Source organism: Colossoma macropomum, unplaced genomic scaffold (assembly GCF_904425465.1).
Source record: "Colossoma macropomum unplaced genomic scaffold, Colossoma_macropomum, whole genome shotgun sequence".
Lineage (NCBI taxonomy): Eukaryota > Metazoa > Chordata > Actinopteri > Characiformes > Serrasalmidae > Colossoma > Colossoma macropomum.
Window position 1 is genome coordinate 305,789 of NW_023494894.1, and position 18,900 is coordinate 324,688.

At 40.2% G+C, this 18,900-nt stretch overlaps 1 protein-coding gene across 8 annotated transcripts in view; it reads right to left on the minus strand.

Moving 5' to 3' along the window:
* The window catches only part of LOC118800430 (vacuolar protein sorting-associated protein 13B-like), a 402,625-nt gene that overhangs the window by 262,385 nt on the left and 121,340 nt on the right, over positions 1-18,900 (minus strand). For all 8 annotated transcript variants that reach the window (XR_005006236.1, XM_036560640.1, XM_036560641.1 and 5 more), the window contains exons 21-22: positions 14,270-14,408; positions 2,818-2,945 (exon numbers count right to left, since the gene is read on the minus strand). Coding sequence is in view for 7 of the 8 variants with exons in the window: in XM_036560640.1 (XP_036416533.1) it covers positions 2,818-2,945; positions 14,270-14,408 (267 nt within the window). In the remaining variant the exon portion in view is untranslated. The remainder of the gene's footprint in view (positions 1-2,817; positions 2,946-14,269; positions 14,409-18,900) is intronic.

The window sequence follows — 18,900 nt, forward strand, 5'->3', positions numbered from 1 at the left end:
TCCAAGATGGAGGCGGCGGCTCTTCGCCAAGGATCTCGTACCAGAGAAAGGTGGAAACATCAGTTCAGTGGTATGGAACTGATTTAAAAAGTCAGATGTTGAACAAATTCATGTAAAGTGTAAGTTGTGTCGAAAGACAGTTGCAACCAAATGTAGCAGTACGACGAACCTGTTCCTGCACTTACGACACAAACACCCAGTGGAATGGGAGCAATGAGTGAAACAACGTGATGAAAATGACCGAGTATTCAGTACAGCTGGGAACGTTGTTGAGGCCTCAACACTTCTTGTGAAACGAAATTCTGGAGGGTTGTGCGAAGCCGAAAGCGCCTTCGCGAGCTTATAAGCTTGCATACTTTCTGCGGTTTCGTGTTTCCTGTCGCAGATGCTCCATGTGATGCTGTGACATTTTATGATAAGTTTTATGACTGCCGGAAAACGATTCTTTCACAGTTCTAACTATGCCGACGTTTGAGTTCCGAATACCGCCACCATTTAAGGTGGAACAGGGAAATTCAAACAAGAAGCTGATGAATAAAAAGCCAACTGGCACGCCTTTTTTTACTGACCAATCAGAGGCTCTGTCGCGTAGCGTCTTCGTTCGCGGAGTTCACCCAGCTGCTATGTGCGTGACACGACGTTTGCGGTTGTTCGTTTTCTCCGCAATTACGTCACATTGTTCGCTGAAGCCAGGCGAACTTCTTCTTCGCAAGAACGCTGCTGAGGCCTTTACCTGTCAGAGGGCATCTCTCAAGCCTGAAACAGTAGATAGGCTTGTGTTCCTTTCAAGAAACCTGTAAAGAACTTTGTGCTTTGCACTTTTCTTAATGTAAGGAGGTCATGCTTGCACACTGTTTTAAGTGAGGGTTGCTTGTGAGCTTTAAGGAAGCTGCTTGCTATTCTTAAAAGAGTATTACTAATTAAGATGGTTCTATTTTTTTTGTTATAAATTTTGTTGTGCTTACACAGTTTGAGTCCCTTGAAAGGATATTTAAAAGTAACCACTATTTGCACAATTTAATAATTATAGGTGGTGCTGTTACTACTTTTGCACTTCTGCACTTGCAGTCTTTTAAAGTGCAAAAATTGTCTTTTCCCAATGGCATTATGCATGAACCAAAAAATAAATAAATAAAATAAATGTGAAAATAATCGAGATTTTACTTTTTTTGCAATATCACCCAGCCCTACTTGACAGTCCGGGAACCTACGCTAGAGTTCTGTTTTGTGGACACACCATAGTGCCAGGGCTGCAGCAGGTCATACTGTACCAGCTGTGCCAGATCCTATCTGCTGGTTGATTATGGACTTCCTGACTAATAGGAGGAAAAACACATCAGTCCCCGGACCCTCAGTACTGATGTACTACAAGGTTGTGTGCTCTCACCCCTTGTCTTCAGTCTTTACACCAATGACTGTGTCTCTAAAGAACCAGCTGTGAAGATCCTGAAGTTTGCAGATGACATCACTGTGGTGTATATATATATATATACACATACATACATATATATATATACATACATACATGTTATACGGCATAACTGTACTGGCTTACAGCAAACTCACTTCTATCCTAACATCCTAACAAGTTTTAGCACCGTTAAATTGCGTCTGTGGTACTGGTGAGTGGGAGAACGCTAGCTTCCCAGGCTAGCTCTTTTTAGCAGCTGGCTAACTTGAAGCAGCGCTTCGTCATTCGCACAGGCGATTTGATGTTAATATAGATCACACAAGACAAAAAGACACATTTCAGTTTCAATGTACCTAAAAGGAGGACTCTGTCTGGTGCAAGAGATTCACATTGCAGGTAATGCTTTTACACAGTGAGCGTCAGATATATTGCGGTTCTTTCATCTCTCAAACTACTATGACAGAATAGAGAAACCCAGACGTCTGCTAGCTTCCATTTGAATACTGTGATATACTCTGACATGGATGTGGTAGGAGTGATAGCAGTAAGGCGGTGTGATCCATCATTGGCGTACCAAGCCAGCTAATATTTGCTGGTCATTTTTAGCTGACGTTGTTGAAAAACTAAATAGCACTGAATGGACAGTGGAATAATAAATTCTCACATTCCCTCAGGTGAACAATGGAAAAATTCTTATACATCAGATGAGGCTCATCTGTGGCTTTATCAATTACAGCATTTATTGGACACTCAGCTTAGAGATCTACCAGCTGCCTCATCAAGTTGTTCTCTCTCGCTCTCTCTTTCTCTCACACACACACACACACACACACACACACACACACACACACACACACACAGCATCCCACAGTACTCCTATCATTACCAACTGCTTCAGTAAAGTGTGAGTAGAGCAGTTTAGAGGTTTATTAGTTTGAGTCTATATTCATTTGTGTGTGTAGCACTTGGACTGTTGCTCATTTTTAGAGAAAAAATGAAGATTAAGTAATGGATCACACAATGAATCCAATCAGAGATGCAAAGAGCAGCAGAAAGAATCAGAGATGCGGCCTGCTGTACTGAAGATTAGAGTGACCAATACTGCAGTTAAAGGCATGAGTGTAACAAGTGTAACATAACAGGTTACAGTAGTGTGTGGTGTTAGTTAAGGCTGTGTTTAGCAGTGTTTTGTGCTTGGTACTACACAGTGTTAGGTAAGACTGTTTTTGGGTCGCAACAGTATTGGTGTGCTGTTTAAGACACAGACTGGTAAGACTGCTTGGAACAGTGCTGGGTAAGTCTTTATTGGGTAGTATGGTGGTGAGTAGGCTGCGTTAGTGTACACTGTAGGGTAACACTGTGCTGGGTAGTCTGTGTATATGGTAAGGTGGTGTTGGATAGTTTACCTGCAGCGTGAGGCGTTTGACAGCATCCCAGGAGCGGACAATCAATTCTTTCATCCGCTCCTCTGAAGACACTGAGCACTCAGTAGACGACTGCATGACCTTCATTGGAATGGAGAGGGGACGAGATTCTACACACACAAAAACACAAACATAGGTGAGTTCAGTCACACTTTACACTGGTATGCTGAGTTTATCAGCAGTCAGTGGTCAAGTAAGTTGCTCAATTTAATATGCATATTTTAGAGGAAGTGACCCAATTCCACTAAATAAGCTGCACATTTTCTCACAGATAAGTGAAATATTTATCAATAAAATGGGCTTTAAAGTAAGGATTAATCTCCCATTTAAACACATTAAAAACAGTGCATTTTTTCACAGATCAAAGTATTTTTTATCGTAAATGTTAGAAATCCAGAGCGGCCTTATAAGGCACATGTATTTCCTTTAAGCACACGTCTCAAATAAGTCCATTCAACACTCAATAGTATACAATAGTCAAAGAAGAGGGTGAATGAAATAACTGCGCATTTCAATTTATTTTTATCAGAATAACACACAATTGAATTTAATTTTTTTTTTTTTCTCCTGACGAATCTCAAGTGTTTTAATATACGTGGTTATGTGAGTAGTGGACAACTGCTAGGGGCGGTATTTACAGAGTGAATATTTCCCTGTGTAGACAGCTTCAGATTGACAGGATGCATACCAAATGAGTCACCCTGTGATCCCTGCTCGTGATGTCATCGAGGTTATATAATCACATGACTTTCTGCAAACTTCCTCAGGGACCTGGATCTTCTCGCTCACTCTGAGTGACCATCCACTACTCATATAACCATAATGAAATCATAATTAGCATTATGTTTTATATCTCCTGACCACCTGGGCTGACCTGTGCCCATGCCATCATGAAGAGTGCATAAGATGTAGCCCATGATGTGGGACAGGACAGCCAGCATTAGGTCTCACATCATTGCCATATTGACATTACAGAATCGAGAAAAAGTTCAGGGTGTAGACCATGTGGTTGCCACCCAGATGTCAATGATAGTAACACCTTTCAAGGCAGGCCAGTTTGTGGGTACTCCCTTGACGGAGTGAGCTCAGTCACCAACACCAACCAAAATGAAAGACACTGCGTTAGGAGCAGCGAGCCCCATTTCTTCTGGAAAGCATATAAATAGCTGGTCTGTCTTTTGTACCTTTGCAATAGCAGTGCCCTGAGAGGACACAGAGCTGTCCCCTGGGGTCTGACTGGTCAGTGTATGCTTCCAGGATGATGGACTGGTTAATAAACCCAGGACTAAAACTTTCAGCAGGAAAGGTTGGTCCAGCCTCATTGTCACATTTGTATCATCTGGACAAAAAGTGTTTCAGTGACAGCCACTTGAACCCACTTGCACCAAGGGTTCAAATGAAGCATCGCATTTGTTTTTTTTTTGTTTTTTGTTTTTTTTTAAGCACTAGCCCACAAACATCTGTCAATTATCCTTCCATAAAGGCACGAGGTGAAGGAGCTCTAGCATCCAAATCACATTTCGCATGACAGATCTAAGCTGGCCTAAGGGCCACAGCCATAGGTGGAGAAACTCCGGTTGTGGATGTCACACATGGAAGTGGAAGTTTCTGTGTGGTGAAAATGGTGCAGCACTTGCGCCAGCATCTGGAAAGGTAGACTGCGCCAGCCACACTTGGCAGTGGCCATGAACCAAATTCTGCCACCATTCTGCCATGACCTCGAGCCAACTGACTGTAGGGCAGCATTTAAGAGTTGGTTGGTCACTTTGTCAGTGTTATGGCCTTGCAGTGAAGAATGCAGGGCCAAGAGCAAAAGGGAGAGAGAGTTAATAATTCTGGCCATCCTGGTAGTAGTATTGTGTGCCCTGGAAAAGAGCTCATCCATGTGTCTGCATTTCGCACTGAGGCAGCGCTTCATCTGGCAACACTACTGTAGAAGCGACATAAGTATCCAACTTCGACATTGAAGCAAAGCCATGGGAAGAGGCATCAACCATGGATGCCAGTGCCAGTTCCACCAAGCTTGAGTGAAACGCTGCTGCTAATTTGGCAAAATCCTCCCCAGAGGAAACAGAAGGTATCCATAGGGGCCGTATGCAAGACAAACTTACTCGTTTTCAGGGCTTTGGTTGCAGGCATATCAAGCGTTGAACCTGAGTGGCAGGCGCCATTGCCGTGCTTGTTTGCTGGCCTCAGAATGCTTAGCTCTCCCCACCACCAAGCTCAAGGTGAGACCAGAGCTGCAACCCCCGATGGCCTGAGCCTACACCGAGCTGCTCAGGTGAGGTTGGATAAGGAGTCATTGTATATTCTGAATCTACAGGCAGCTCTGTTTTAGCCTCCAGCTCACACTGAGTGGCAGGCTAAGCCAACGCGAGCTTTACTGTGTTTTGAATTCGGCCAGCACGCGCTGCTAGCACGGATTAAGTACCATGAGGGCGAGGCTCCAGGGGGGCAGAAGCACCGTGCCCCCTGGCTGAGAAAAATTGTTCAGAAGTTCAACGTCTGACTATTTATCACTACAGTAACAATACTTTTACTCAAGTAGAAATTTTCAGTACTTTGTCCACCATTGTGCATTAGTCAAAACCAAAACAATTGATTGGTTCCAAATAAAAGGTAACATAAGAGTAACAAATAATTCCTTCACCAGTTCTTATTTTTTGTGTATTTTAAATTAGCAGTTTGGCTTCAAAAAAGTTGAGACAGTATGAGAAACGCAAATAAAAACAGAAAGAAGTGAACTGTAAACATACCTTTAAATCCTGGTTCCCAAAATGTTTACTAAACATCTGGACGTATGTAAATTTATTATTTTTTATTGGCTGCACTCAGCATAGGGCCATTGTAATTGTGCCCCACAGCTGGTTATTGAAAGCACAGATTGTTTTTTAACTGCTCACTTGGTTAGACTAATGCTGGCCCCTAATGTAGAGACGCCACTAATTAGGTTTAAGCTTATTTGTGACTTGTGAAACTATGCTGCTATGCAGCGCCCCATGAATCTTTTTTTTTGATATACCATTTTTTTGGATATACCGCCATCCCATTTTCAACAGAAAAATGTGAACTAGGCGCTATAGTAACACAACTGACACAAATGCCAGTCCACATAATTATGATAAGAAAAGAAGAGTTAATCATTTAAAAAAACACTTCTTTGGGTGTAGGTTGCCTTTAATGTATTTCACACTCTATGGTGCATATTATAAAACCTCTCAGGGAATCCGAAGAAATCTGTGTGTAAAGGGCAAGGCTGAGAAAGCCCAAGAAAATGTTGTCAAGTTAAGACTGTACTATGCACAACAGAAACCACATGTCAACAAAGTCCAGAAACGCCACAGACATCTATGGACTCAAGCTCATCTGAAATGGACCAACGCACAGTGGAACAATGTTTTGTGGTCTCATGGCTCCGTAACCAGAGAGTGTGGGTGCTAGACTTGCCTGCCTACAGTCCGGACATGTCTCCCATTAAAATTGTGTGGTGCATTGTCAACTGGAAAAATTGGACACATTACACACACATACAATAAGACCCAAATTAGCAATCCTAAATACTCTCTTTGTCACAAGCCATGTATGTCTGTCACTGAATGCTTCAAAAATGTTCCACCAGCAACACTCATCCATATACAAACATAAAGCATAGACACATACACACAAAGCACACATACACACAAATTGAGTATTCTCTCACAAATGCACTGTAAGAGGAAAGGGATGTTAATGTAATCCAAAAACGGTACGAGTAAGAGAGAAAACAAGATTTCAGTCAAGACATTAAGCTATACTGGGCAATCTAGACAGATAGCTGCTTAGCTGCTTCAGCGTCCTGAACCAGAGGAGTGAATTCATCAGCACAAAAATACCTCAATGCTGCATTACAAAAACAGCCCCTGGGGGGTTGGCACAGTCACAGTACTGTAGAAAGCTCAGTGTACCAACGGCACAAGAAGAGACAAAAAATAAATTCTCTGGGTGTGAAACAAATGGCCACCATTTCATTTAGGGCCCACTAGAACTAAGATGCAACACAGAGGGTGATTTAACTGCCTTTTATTGAAGCTGGGCCTCAAATGTGATCTTAATGCCACCCAATAACAGTGCACATCAGAGGCAGGGCCACCCCCAGCCCACACTGCAGCACATGCTATCCCCCTATGCTCTCCACCAGCACTCTGCCATAGGGCTGTAAAATCCCCCTGGCTGACTCTCATCTCTGTATAGCCCTGGAGCTCCCTGGAATGTTCCAGCTGTAGTGGTTATAATATTGTGGAATGCTGTGTACATGGTACCAACTGCAGCCGGACACAGCCACAAACCTTTGCACTCCTCATGCACAGTTCACTTGTTTTGGATGCAGGTTTGTTTGAAAATTTCTCCAGCAATCTTTATCTGTTACTGAACTAGATTGGCTTAACAACCTTCAGGAAAGATTTTGAATATGAGAATTCAGTGAAACACAGGTGCACATTACCATGTGCAGAGAGCAACTGCCTCTTTGTAGGGCTGCAGAAAATTGTGGAATCGGCCAAAAGAAAATTGTGGAATCGGCCAAATTGGAATCAGCCAAAAGTTAAAATGCCACTTTGGCCAATTAAAGAGCAAATAATTTTATTCATATTGCAAAGTACTGGAAATGTGCTAGCGCATTCCACCGTAATTCCATTCCTATTAATTCAGCCCACACAGTGTGAGCTTTGGGTATTAAAAAAGGCAAATACAAATCGTCTGGAAAAAAAATCCATTATTTGGCTGTAAAGAAATTAGGAGCCATATTATATAAACTTCCTATTTGTCTTAAGATCTGACAAGATAAGTTCATAAATTCATATTACAGAAGCAAATCTTACCTTAATTTAAGAATCTTATCTTACAGAATCTTATCTCATGTTAGAAAACCTTAACCTGTTCAATCGTAAACGACAATCAACTGTTGTGCCTGTTACCTAGCAACCGACCATTTGTGCACAGCTGAAACAGCTGATAAATGTTATGCTGTTTATCAGGGCACGGCCACTCTCCAGCTTTAGCTTTCCAAATGCTTTAGCTGACCATGCTAATGTTTCCTTATAAACAGCAACACATTCAACCCTGTCTTCTCATTATTCATGACCATCACTGTAAGATTTTATCCGATGAGTTTTCACCAACATTAACACAAAGGTAAGATGAGATGGTGGAGATTGTGTATGGGATCTAAACTGCTGTAAAAAAAAAAAACAAAAAGTCTAAGCACCGTTTTCAATGTAAGTAAATGTAATGTCATTATGCTAGTATTAGTGAACTACGCTGCCTAGTAGTTAGTGACTGCACCTCTGGGGTTGTCTTAAAATTATGACAATATTTAGGAAATTTTGTCTAGACAGGATGCTTCTGTAACACTGTTTTCTTATGTGGAGTTAGGATAAGATTATGAATTTAAGAACTGTTGTTCTGTAATAGCTTCTGCTTCTGAAGCAGTGACTAAACAGACAGGATTTCAGAAATGAGAAGCTTCTGTAATATGGCCCCAGAATTAGAATTGCCATACAAGATCACGACTGATTTACCCTTACTCTGGACCCCAGCCATGGAGAGAAGGAGACATGAGTATAGGGGTGTAAGATAGAGTGGGCAATAACAGGTTGGAATATGCAACGCAGAGTGGCATACCTCATTTTAACCTCAGGTTCTTTTGCAAGCAATTTACAACAACTTAAATAACTCTTATAAACTCAACATATGCATAAAGCAAGTGTTTTATTTGCCTTCCACTTGGCCTAGAAAGAACTGGTGTAAAAGTGTCACAGTAACACTGGCTTTAATTGATTTTATTTTGTGATCGTTTCTATTTTTCACGCTCTGTTAGACAAAGATATGAGTGTAGGGCAAGTTTTGAGCATTAAGGAAGGACATATTAGCTCATAAAACCCATCCAATAAGCAGGGGCATCGCTAGGCCAATTTTAAGGGGGCTTTAGCCCCGCCACAGAATCAATGTACATTTTTAGTTCAAATCATCAACAGCATTTTGCATTTATTCCTCATTATTCAATTATGCCATTCTGTCTCCAAATTCACAATATATTGTGATGGCAGGGCTCAAACTGGGGGAGATGTTGTTGCTGCTGTAATCCACCTTTGCCTTGACTGAGATACTGAAGATTTTCTAACACAACAGGAGACAGCAATCCTCTGCTTTTTAGCCTTCGGGGCTCAGCCAATCATAATAGATGTTGTACATTGTAAACAAATCATTTTACACCTCGTACGTTGTAGGCCAATCATATCAGCCTTGGGTGAGAGTTTCAATAAGTATCTACCTAATCATGAAGACATCTACCTACAATATGGATTTGTGCAAACTGTGGTCAATATAGCTGGCTGCCAAGTTTTTAACCAGTTGCTTGTTAACTTGCTAACTTTAAGTTTACGTGAAGTAAAGAAAAGGGTATAGGTCATAAAGCATAAACGTTAGCTACTTTTATATCTCTGAATTTCTCAACAGGTAGATGGTAATTAGTTAAAGGTAGTAGCTATGTTGAAGGTTAGTCAGGTGAGAAGATTTTTGCCAGTTCAAACAAAAATGTTAACTTGTTGATCTTTGAGTTCTCATAAATCTAGGTTTCACAAAAATTCCCGCTACTAAACAGGGAAGCACAATGAGAGAAAGAAGCTGAAGGAGACTGACAGAGCTGAAGAAGTAGGTCTGATAAAGGTTGGTGATCAAGAAGAAAAAAAATGTTGTTTAAGACTTAAAATTAATATTGAATTTGTAGAATTGTCGCCCCCTTTATATATCCCCATTTGTGAGACTAAATAAAAAAAACAATTACAATTAAAATATCATTTTTGTACAGTCAAAACGTACTATGACCACATCACGGAGACTATTAAGCATGCAAGCACAACTGCAGAACAAAATTCACACTCCATCTGGTTGCACAAACTAAGACTGTACAATTCTATTCTCTGTGTATTGGAATAACATATTTATGACCCGCAGCTTATCTAAGAGACAGGACATAATATTGCTTGACTTCAATCTTTGCTGGGACACCAGCTTTCTATACTGGGAGTTCGCCACCCCTGTTCTAATCAGTTCGGTCCAAAGAAGGAAGCGCTGAAAGATTACTGAAGCCGTCTAAAGGCCAAACCAGAAGCACCACCAAGCTATACTCCCAAATTTGCACCTCATATTTAATGGAATAAAAATATATTATAATTGGCATTACCTAACTAACTCAAGGTTTTCAAGCAAAAAGGTCCAAGGTGAATTAAGTTATGACTAGCATAGTAATGTGAAAATAGACATTTATCATTATTATTTATTATTATATAAATAAAAGGATTTGTCTGTTTATTCTAAAGACTTAGAGAAAACGTCAAGTTATATATCATCTTCTATGGATTTGTGGTCTGGTTTTGGGTAAAATATGTTACAGTTTTAAAATCCTGCATGTCATCTGTCCGATGCAGCCTGTAGGAACTTTCTTTTTTGTTTTTGTGTGTAATGCTTCACAAATCTGAATATTAAATTTGACTGAAGTACCATCCTGAGTATAATTTATTAACTTTACAATTTTTAAAATGTATATAATCGTAATAAATCATTAACACAAAGCTTTGCTTAGAGCATAAAAACATTCTAACTCCATGCTGAACCTCTTTGTGTGTGTGTGTGTGTGTGTGTGTGTGTGTGTGAATAAGAATGATGCACATGTGCATTTGTGAGAGTAAGAGTGTGTTTGAGAGAGAGAGAGAGAGAGAGAGAGAGAGAGAGAGAGTGAGAGAGTCAGAAAAAATGTTGTTCTTTCTGTTATTTTCTTTTTTCTGCCCTTTCTTCATTAGCTTGATAAATTATTGACACAGCATGAAAAACTAAACTACATAAATATCTGCACAGTGAAGACAATGTCCATAACTTGTAGTACTCACAGCTAGTAAACTTGATTCACCACTGTGCTGCACTATGCCCATGCGCTTCTTTCTCCTTCAATTATTTCCCATTCTGCTTCACTTTGTTTCACTCGCTTCTGCCCTTTACTGAGGGTCAGCAGAGGTCAATGACCCCATATACTTTTGAAGCTCTGGACTCCTGGGTCCTGGCAACTGTCTCGAAACATTCACATCCACAGTAGTCACAACCTTCTTAGGAAACCTTCTTAGGCTTGACAAAACCTTTAAAACTTCCTAACCAGAAACCTTGGGACTACTTGCATAAAACATCTTAAGTATTTAAGTTAAATGCTTATGGGGCAGATTTAAAGCTGTAAATTTATGTTTAAATTTTGCAACTGCCAAAAACCAAAGTGCCAAAAATTAAATGTAGGGTCTAAAACTAAATTAACAATTATACTTGTTTCACTTTACACTTAAACATTTCCCTGGAGAGTTTTTACACAGCTCAGGGGAAAACATAAGACCATAAATATACTTAAGATGTTTTATGCAAGTGAGCACTGGTCTATAAAACACAGGGTCTGCTGTGTGTGATGCTTACTAAACACATGCATTACAGCTAAACCCAATATCTAAAAGAAACCCTCTAATCAATTTATACGCACTGTGAAGGCTGAAAGAATGGACATAATTCTGCTAATAAAAATATGTTCAGGCTTACTGTATAACCATGTGACCTCCAGCATCATCGCATTTATAAAACACTTAACAACACACAGATCAAACACCTGACTGACCTTTATACACCTAACCACTCACTCACCCTCTAACCCAACAGAACACACCAAGGCAAAAGGTATGTTCCCAGGCAAAAGAAACTGCGAATTTCCTCCAGCAGTCTATCACAGAGAGAATGTGGGGTGTGTGCTGCTGGCTGCAAACACATACCAAACTCACATTTTATTCATTAGACTTAAATCATGCACTGCGCAAGCACTTTACACACAAATCAAGTACAATATTAATTACAGGAAGGCCAGAATCTGCAGTTTAGAGGGAAGTGGAGTTAAGCCCAGCTTTGGAGTGTGTGCGTGCGCATGTAGTAGCCTGTGTATCTGAAACTGTTCTGCCATATTGTTTTGCATAACATGAAACAAAAGCCTCACTAAATTTTGATTACACTCTGAAACAATTTTTAAGTTGCATGCAAAGCAAAAAGATGGCATGAATGGCTCTCCCGGACTCAGTGTGTCATAGCTGCTCTTTCATTAGCAGCTCCATATTGTCTGGTAAAACTCCTGCTTTTTTGCATGGCAAAATTGCTTAGGGCTGATGCAATGCAATTTTAGGAAAATACTGAGACAAAGAAATTGTAAAAGCACTGCGGAACTTATCAATGAAGCAATGAGAAGAACACTGCAGTATGGATTTGAAAAGTATTAGCATTTAGTAGGGCTGCAACAATAAGTCGACAAAGTTTATGACATCGTTTCAGAAAATTTTTCAGTGTGGATATTTTACAGTCAACGCGTTTTTTCTTCAGAAAAACCGCTGTGTAATGTTAATTTGTCCATTAACATGTAATTAGATTACAACACATTGGAATATACACATGGGACGATATGGCTTCTGCTGTTTGCATTATATGAAAAAAATAGTTTATTGCACAGGAAGAAGTTTAAATGATGGCACAGGAAGAACTTTAAACAGCAATGGGAGAAAAATGGGAAAAAAAACAAGATCCACAAAAGCCACAGTGTGGTGCCATGCACAATATACAAAAGCAGAGGAATTTCACAGCAACACAAGCAAAAAAAACAAAACTAAAGCAGCTGAGTTCCAAAGTGTTTCCTGCTCTTGCTGATAGTGCTTTAACTAACTACACTAAGTGGCTTATGTCAGACCAGTAAAATGTAACCTTATGCTATATGTAGGAAACAAAACATATAATTGAAAAGAAAAACATTTTAGTGATGTTAAGTACAATGCAGTAAAATTAATGCCATACTAAGAGAGCAGTTCAGTGGTAATATTGTAAGGCTCCAAACTTATGCCATTCAACGGCCACGTTGAGGAAAAAAATGGACAGGCTGATGTTAAATTTGTTTTAGGATGCTTTCAGCACAATGTGTGTGTCAACACTTAAAACTCATTGAGAAAATACAGTTATAAAATCACAACTGTGCCAGTCATCCATGCAAGCCATAAACATAGTAGTGTTCAGTGCAGAAACTTTTTGCCAGGAATGTATCACATATCACCTAGTCAAACATGTCCCACTCCCCATTGCTTTAACACTTTAACAGTAATGTAAACAAAAACAATTAAATATTTCGAATGATGAATTTTCAAAAATTCAGGTTTATTCTTGTTCGATTATTAATTTTTTTTCAGTCAAACAGAATATAATTTTTAGTTTAGTGAGTTAACTAAAAACCTGTTGAGAACCAATTATAAAAGTAATCATTTTCTGAAGCCCTGGTACTTAGATTGGTGGACAGCCTTTGTTCTCCTTGTTGCACCAGCACCATGGCTTACAGTCCTGGCCCTGACCATTAGATGGGACTTGTGTTGAGTCTCTGAGTTCCAGAATAGCCCCTTTTTATGTCTAAAGAGCAGGGCCATGAGCTTTGTGCCTGAGCTCTACTCTGTTAACACTAAGTCACAGCAATGCTGAGTTCATTCCACACAGCATGGGAGTGTGGGATCAACTCCTTTAAGCACACACGCTGCCATTCACAGTGAGCTTGGTGTTTGTCCAGAACTGAAAGGAGAGTGGTGGAGTTTGTTTGCTTCAGTGAGTTTTAGCTTTATAAGTGAGGCTGACACACCGCAGCCTGCTGGACTCTATGTATTTGTGTAAGTGTGTGTGTACATGTGTGCGGGGGAACCCTGAATAGTATTTACTCGAAGTGATGTTAAGTGTTGCTCTTTGGCGATGGGAGATCTAAACACTGCAAAAGCCATCAAGCCAAATTTAAGAACTACAGAACAGATGAGGCCTCAAAACTTTATACTGTTCAGATACACACGCATACACACATTCAGAGGCCTGCATACAAATGGCCTAATGGAGGATTACATGTGAGATAATTGTAGCAGCACTGTCTCATCATAACAACCCAGAGATTAAGTGCACTGTTTCAAAGTGACCCAAGGACTGCACTGAGGGATCTAAAGTAACTAAACGTCAACGCTTCTGTTTCTCCCTACAACCCTACATCTCTCCTCTTCTATTTTCTAGCTCAAGTTTATATCCATGCAGAAAAGGACGATGTGAAACAGTAATGTTTAGTGTAAGGTCAAGGCTTCAAAGCCAGGAGCTTCTGCTTAGACAGAAATAGCCCCTGTGGTAGAATGAAATCAGCTGCTTTCAACCACCAGACGTAAGGTAACAGCATTTCTTAGCTCCTGTACTAGCATAGTCCCTGCTACTGCAACTTCAAGATCTGTGCACTATACTCAGTGGTGTGTTTTTTTAGGGTGTATGGTCATTTTCCCACCCACTGTATTTGGGTGTGTGTCAAAAAGTAGGCATGTCAGGGTACCTGTTACAGTCTTGGTTTTGACTGGGCTGCTGGCATAGTCTGACGCCTGATTGGATAACTGCTTGGCCAGTGGAGTACTACCTACTGATGCTTCATCCTCTCTCCTCATCATTTTCACAACAGGAACCCCACTTGCAATCTGCAACAAGAGCGAACAGAAGACCAAATAAACAAACACACATGTGCACACACCCTTTACTTAAATCACAGTCGCACATTTGAGCTCAGAGACACAGACACAGAACTTACCAATAAAATGAATCAATCAAGCATGTTGCAGATGACAACAGAAATGCACAATAATAGCCCATAGCCCAGTGTGGTGTCTCAGGAATAATAGTCATACCAGCATCAGCATTTCAAATGTATTTCTATATGCTCTATCATTGGTAATATCTTATTAGACTATTGATAATATACTGTTTTCTTGAATTATTCTTATTTTTATAATTAAAAAAAAATTAAATGTAGTTAATAATGTAGTTTTTTTTTTCTGAAGATGTAACACTATATTCATTTTTAGTCTATAGCTGAAGTTGCGAAAGCCAAATAAGTCATTGTTCATATGCTGGCATTTAAGTGTTAGTCAACTGTGCTATGTCTAGTCTGTGTCATCTTCTTATTTTTTACTTACATAAATACCAGTGTTGGAGTATTCCATATCATACCAGTATTACAAGCCTGTCATCAGTTCCCAGTGCCAGTGATTCCTGAGAGACATGTGCTCAGATACATCTTGTGTTTACATATATATATATATATATATATATATACATATATATATATATATATATATATATACATACATACACACACACACACACACACTTTGAAGTTCTACAATTACAGACTGTAGTCCATATGTTTCTCTGCACACTTTGTTAGCCCCCTTTTACTCTGTTCTTCAGTGGTCAGGACCCTCCATGAACCCTCACAGAGCAGGTACTATTTGGGTGGTGGATCATTCTCAGCACTGCAGTAACACTGACGTGGTGGTGGTGTGTTAGTGTGTGTTGTGCTGGTGTGAGTGGATCAGACACAGCAGTGCTGCTGGAGTTTTTAAACACTGTGTCCACTTACTGTCCACTCTATTAGACACTCCTACCTTGTCAGTCCACCTTGTAGATGCAAAGTCAGAGATGATAGCTCATCTGCTGCTGCAGAGTTTTTGTTAGTCATCCTCTAGTCTTTCATCAGTGGTCACAGGACACTGCCCACAGGATGCTGTTGGCTGGATATTTTTGGTTGGTGGACTATTCTCTGTCCAGCAGTGACACTGAGGTGTTTAAAAACTCCAGCAGCACATCTACTCAGACCAGCGCAACACACACTAACACACCACCACGTTGGTGTTACTGCAGTGCTGAAAATGATCCACCACCCAAATAGTACCTGCTCTGTGAGGGTCCATGGGGCTCCTGACCACTGAAGAACAGGGTGAAACGGGGCTAACAAAGTATGCAGAGAAACAGACAGACTACAGTCTGCAATTGTAGAACTACAAAGTGCACCTACACTATATTGCCAGAAGTTTTCGCTTATCTGCCTTCACACGCATATATGAACTTAAGTGACATCCCATTCTTAATCCATAGGGTTTAATATGATGTCAGCCCACCCTTTGCAGCTATAACAGCTTCAACTCTTCTGGGAAGGCTTTCCACAAGGTTTAGGAGTGTGTTTATGGGAATTTTTGACCATTCTTCCAGAAGCACATTTGTGAGGTCAGACACTGATGTTGGACGAGAAGGCCTGGCTCGCAGCCTCCGCTCTAATTTATCCCAAAGGTGTTCTATCGGGTTGAGGTCAGGACTCTGTGCAGGCCAGTCAAGTTCTTCCACACCAAACTCGCTCATCCATGTCTTTATGGACCTTGCTTTGTGCACTGGTGCGCAGTCATGTTGGAACATGAAGGGGCCATCCCCAAAATGTTCCCACAATGTTGGGAGCATGAAATTGTCCAAAATCTCTTGGTTTGTTGAAGAATTAAGAGTTCCTTTCACTGGAACTAAGGGGCCAAGCCCAACTCCTGAAAAACAACCCCACACCATAATCCCCCCTCCACCAAACTTTACCCTTGGCACAATGCAGTCAGACAAGTACCATTCTCCTGGCAACCGCCAAACCCAGACTCGTCAACTGGATTGCCGGACGGAGAAGCGTGATTCGTCACTCCAGAGAACATGTCTCCACTGCCCTAGAGTCCAGTGGCGGCGTGCTTTACACCACTGCATTCCACACTTTGCATTGCGCTTGGTGATGTAAGGCTTGGATGCAGCTGCTCGGCCATAGAAACCCATTCCATTAAGCTCTCTACGCACTGTTCTTGAGCTAATCTGAAGGCCACATGAAGTTTGGAGGTCTGCAGCGATTGACTCTGCAGAAAGTTGGTGACCTCTGCGCACTATGCGCCTCAGCATCCACTGACCCCGCTCTGTCATTTTATGTGGCCAACTACTTCGTGGCTGAGTTGCTGTCGTTCCCAATCGCTTCCACTTTGTTATAATACCACTGACAGTTGATTGTGGAATATTTAGTAGCGAGGAAATTTCACGACTGGACTTGTTACACAGGTGGCATCCTATCACAGTACCACGCTGGAATTCACTGAGCTCCTGAGAGCGACCCATTCTTTCACAAATGTTTGTAGAAGTCTGCATGCCTAGGTGCTTGGTTTTATACACCTATGGCCATGGAAGTGATTGGAACACCTGAATTCAATGATTTGGATGGGTGAGTGAATACTTTTGGCAATGTAGTGTATGTAGTAAGTTATACATATATAAAGTTTTTCCCCTGATAACAATAACCCAGTTGCATACACTTTATATTCTAAAAAGAACCTAGACCTCTTAGAATGAGTGAACATACTTGAAACACATTTTATTTACAGACCCCATTTCTGGAAAAGTCTCTATTTCACTGACCAACTTTGTCAATATAAACAAATGTAAAATTTGATGGCTGCAATACATGTTTACCACTGCTCTTCATGATGCGCCATACATTTTCAATAGGAGACAGATCTAAACTGGCAAGCCAGTCAAGCACACGCACTCTGTATCCATGAAGCCATGCTGTTGCAGCACTTGCAGAATGAATCCTGGCATTGTCTTGCTGAAATAACCATGGACGGCCCAGGAAAAAAATGTCATCTAAATGGCAGCATGTCTCTCTAAAATCCCAAAATATGCCTCAGCATCCATCCATGCTATGGGCACTGATGCACCCCCATACTATGACGGATGTTAGCTTTGCACCTTTCGCTGACAGAAGTCTGAGTCGTCTCTTCTGTCTTTTTTCCTAAAAACAAGTTGAAACATGGACACAGCACACATGTTCACTGTCTTTCAGAGAACTAAGCAGTGGTTTTGCATAGAATTCATGTATGGCTTTCTCCTTGTGTAATAAGAGTTTCAAGTTGCATTTCTCGGTGCAGCGGCTTAACTGCATCAAGTGATAAAGGTTTTCTGAAGTACTCCCGAGTCTCTGTGGCTATATAACACAGTAGCATGGTAGTTTTTAATGCAATGCGTTCTGAGGGTTCAAAGGTCATGCCTTGCCCTACACAGACTGAGATTGTGTTGAAAAATGTTCTTGTGGTGAGAAATGTTCTTTTTTTAACTTTTTAACAATTCTCTCACAAATAAGCCCCAACCCATCTTTGCTTGCAAAGACTGAGCCTTTGGTTGATGCTCCTTTTGTACCCCATCACAATGATCTCACCTGTTGCCAATCGACCTGCTTATTGTGAAATGTTTGAAGACAGTGTAACTTGAATATTCTATAAATTGTTCATTCTTATTTTCCTCTGTCCCAACTTTTTTTTTTAAAGTGCTGCAGGCGTCAAATGAAAAAATAATTTTTCTATTTACAAAATACAATCAAGTTGGTCAGCCAAAACATTAAAAGTAATTTCTTTGTACTTTTGTCAGGTAAATACAGGTTCAAAAGAACAAATCAGATTCTTGTTTTTATTGCATTTTACAAAATGACCCAACTCTTCTGGAAATAGGGTTTATAAATTGAACTTTTTATTTCAATACTCTAGCTGTCCAAAAATGCTTAACAGGCTAAACAATTAAACTCACTTTGTTAATACTGACCTATATCTGTCTCAAAAAGCATTCATATTAGCACCACAGCCTCTCATTAAATGTAATGACTTCTGCCTGCCTCAGTGTTTTTGTTGCTGGCAGTGTGCACACAGGGTTAATACTGTTAATATGGATACAGAATACTCTAACTTTGGTACTTGTTGAAGGAACACTTACAATATTCTCAGGTTCAATGCAAAAATGATAGAATGTGGCCTGAAAATAAACATGGTAAATACAAAAGTATTACATCATCCATCTGTAAAATATGGTCACTCAAATATAATACATTCTCAATTATGTAATACAGCATTACAAATGACTAGAGATGAAACAATATTAAAATTTCATCACGATTATCATGACCAAAATTATCACGATTATCGGTATTATCGCGATATTGTTCAAATGTTTTGAAAAGTAAAATAAATAAAAAAATAAATACTGATACACAAACTGAAACTCGTTTCACCAACTTTTATATTGACACAAATAGAATTGGCAGCAATATGCACTTTTTGTTTGCATAAACAT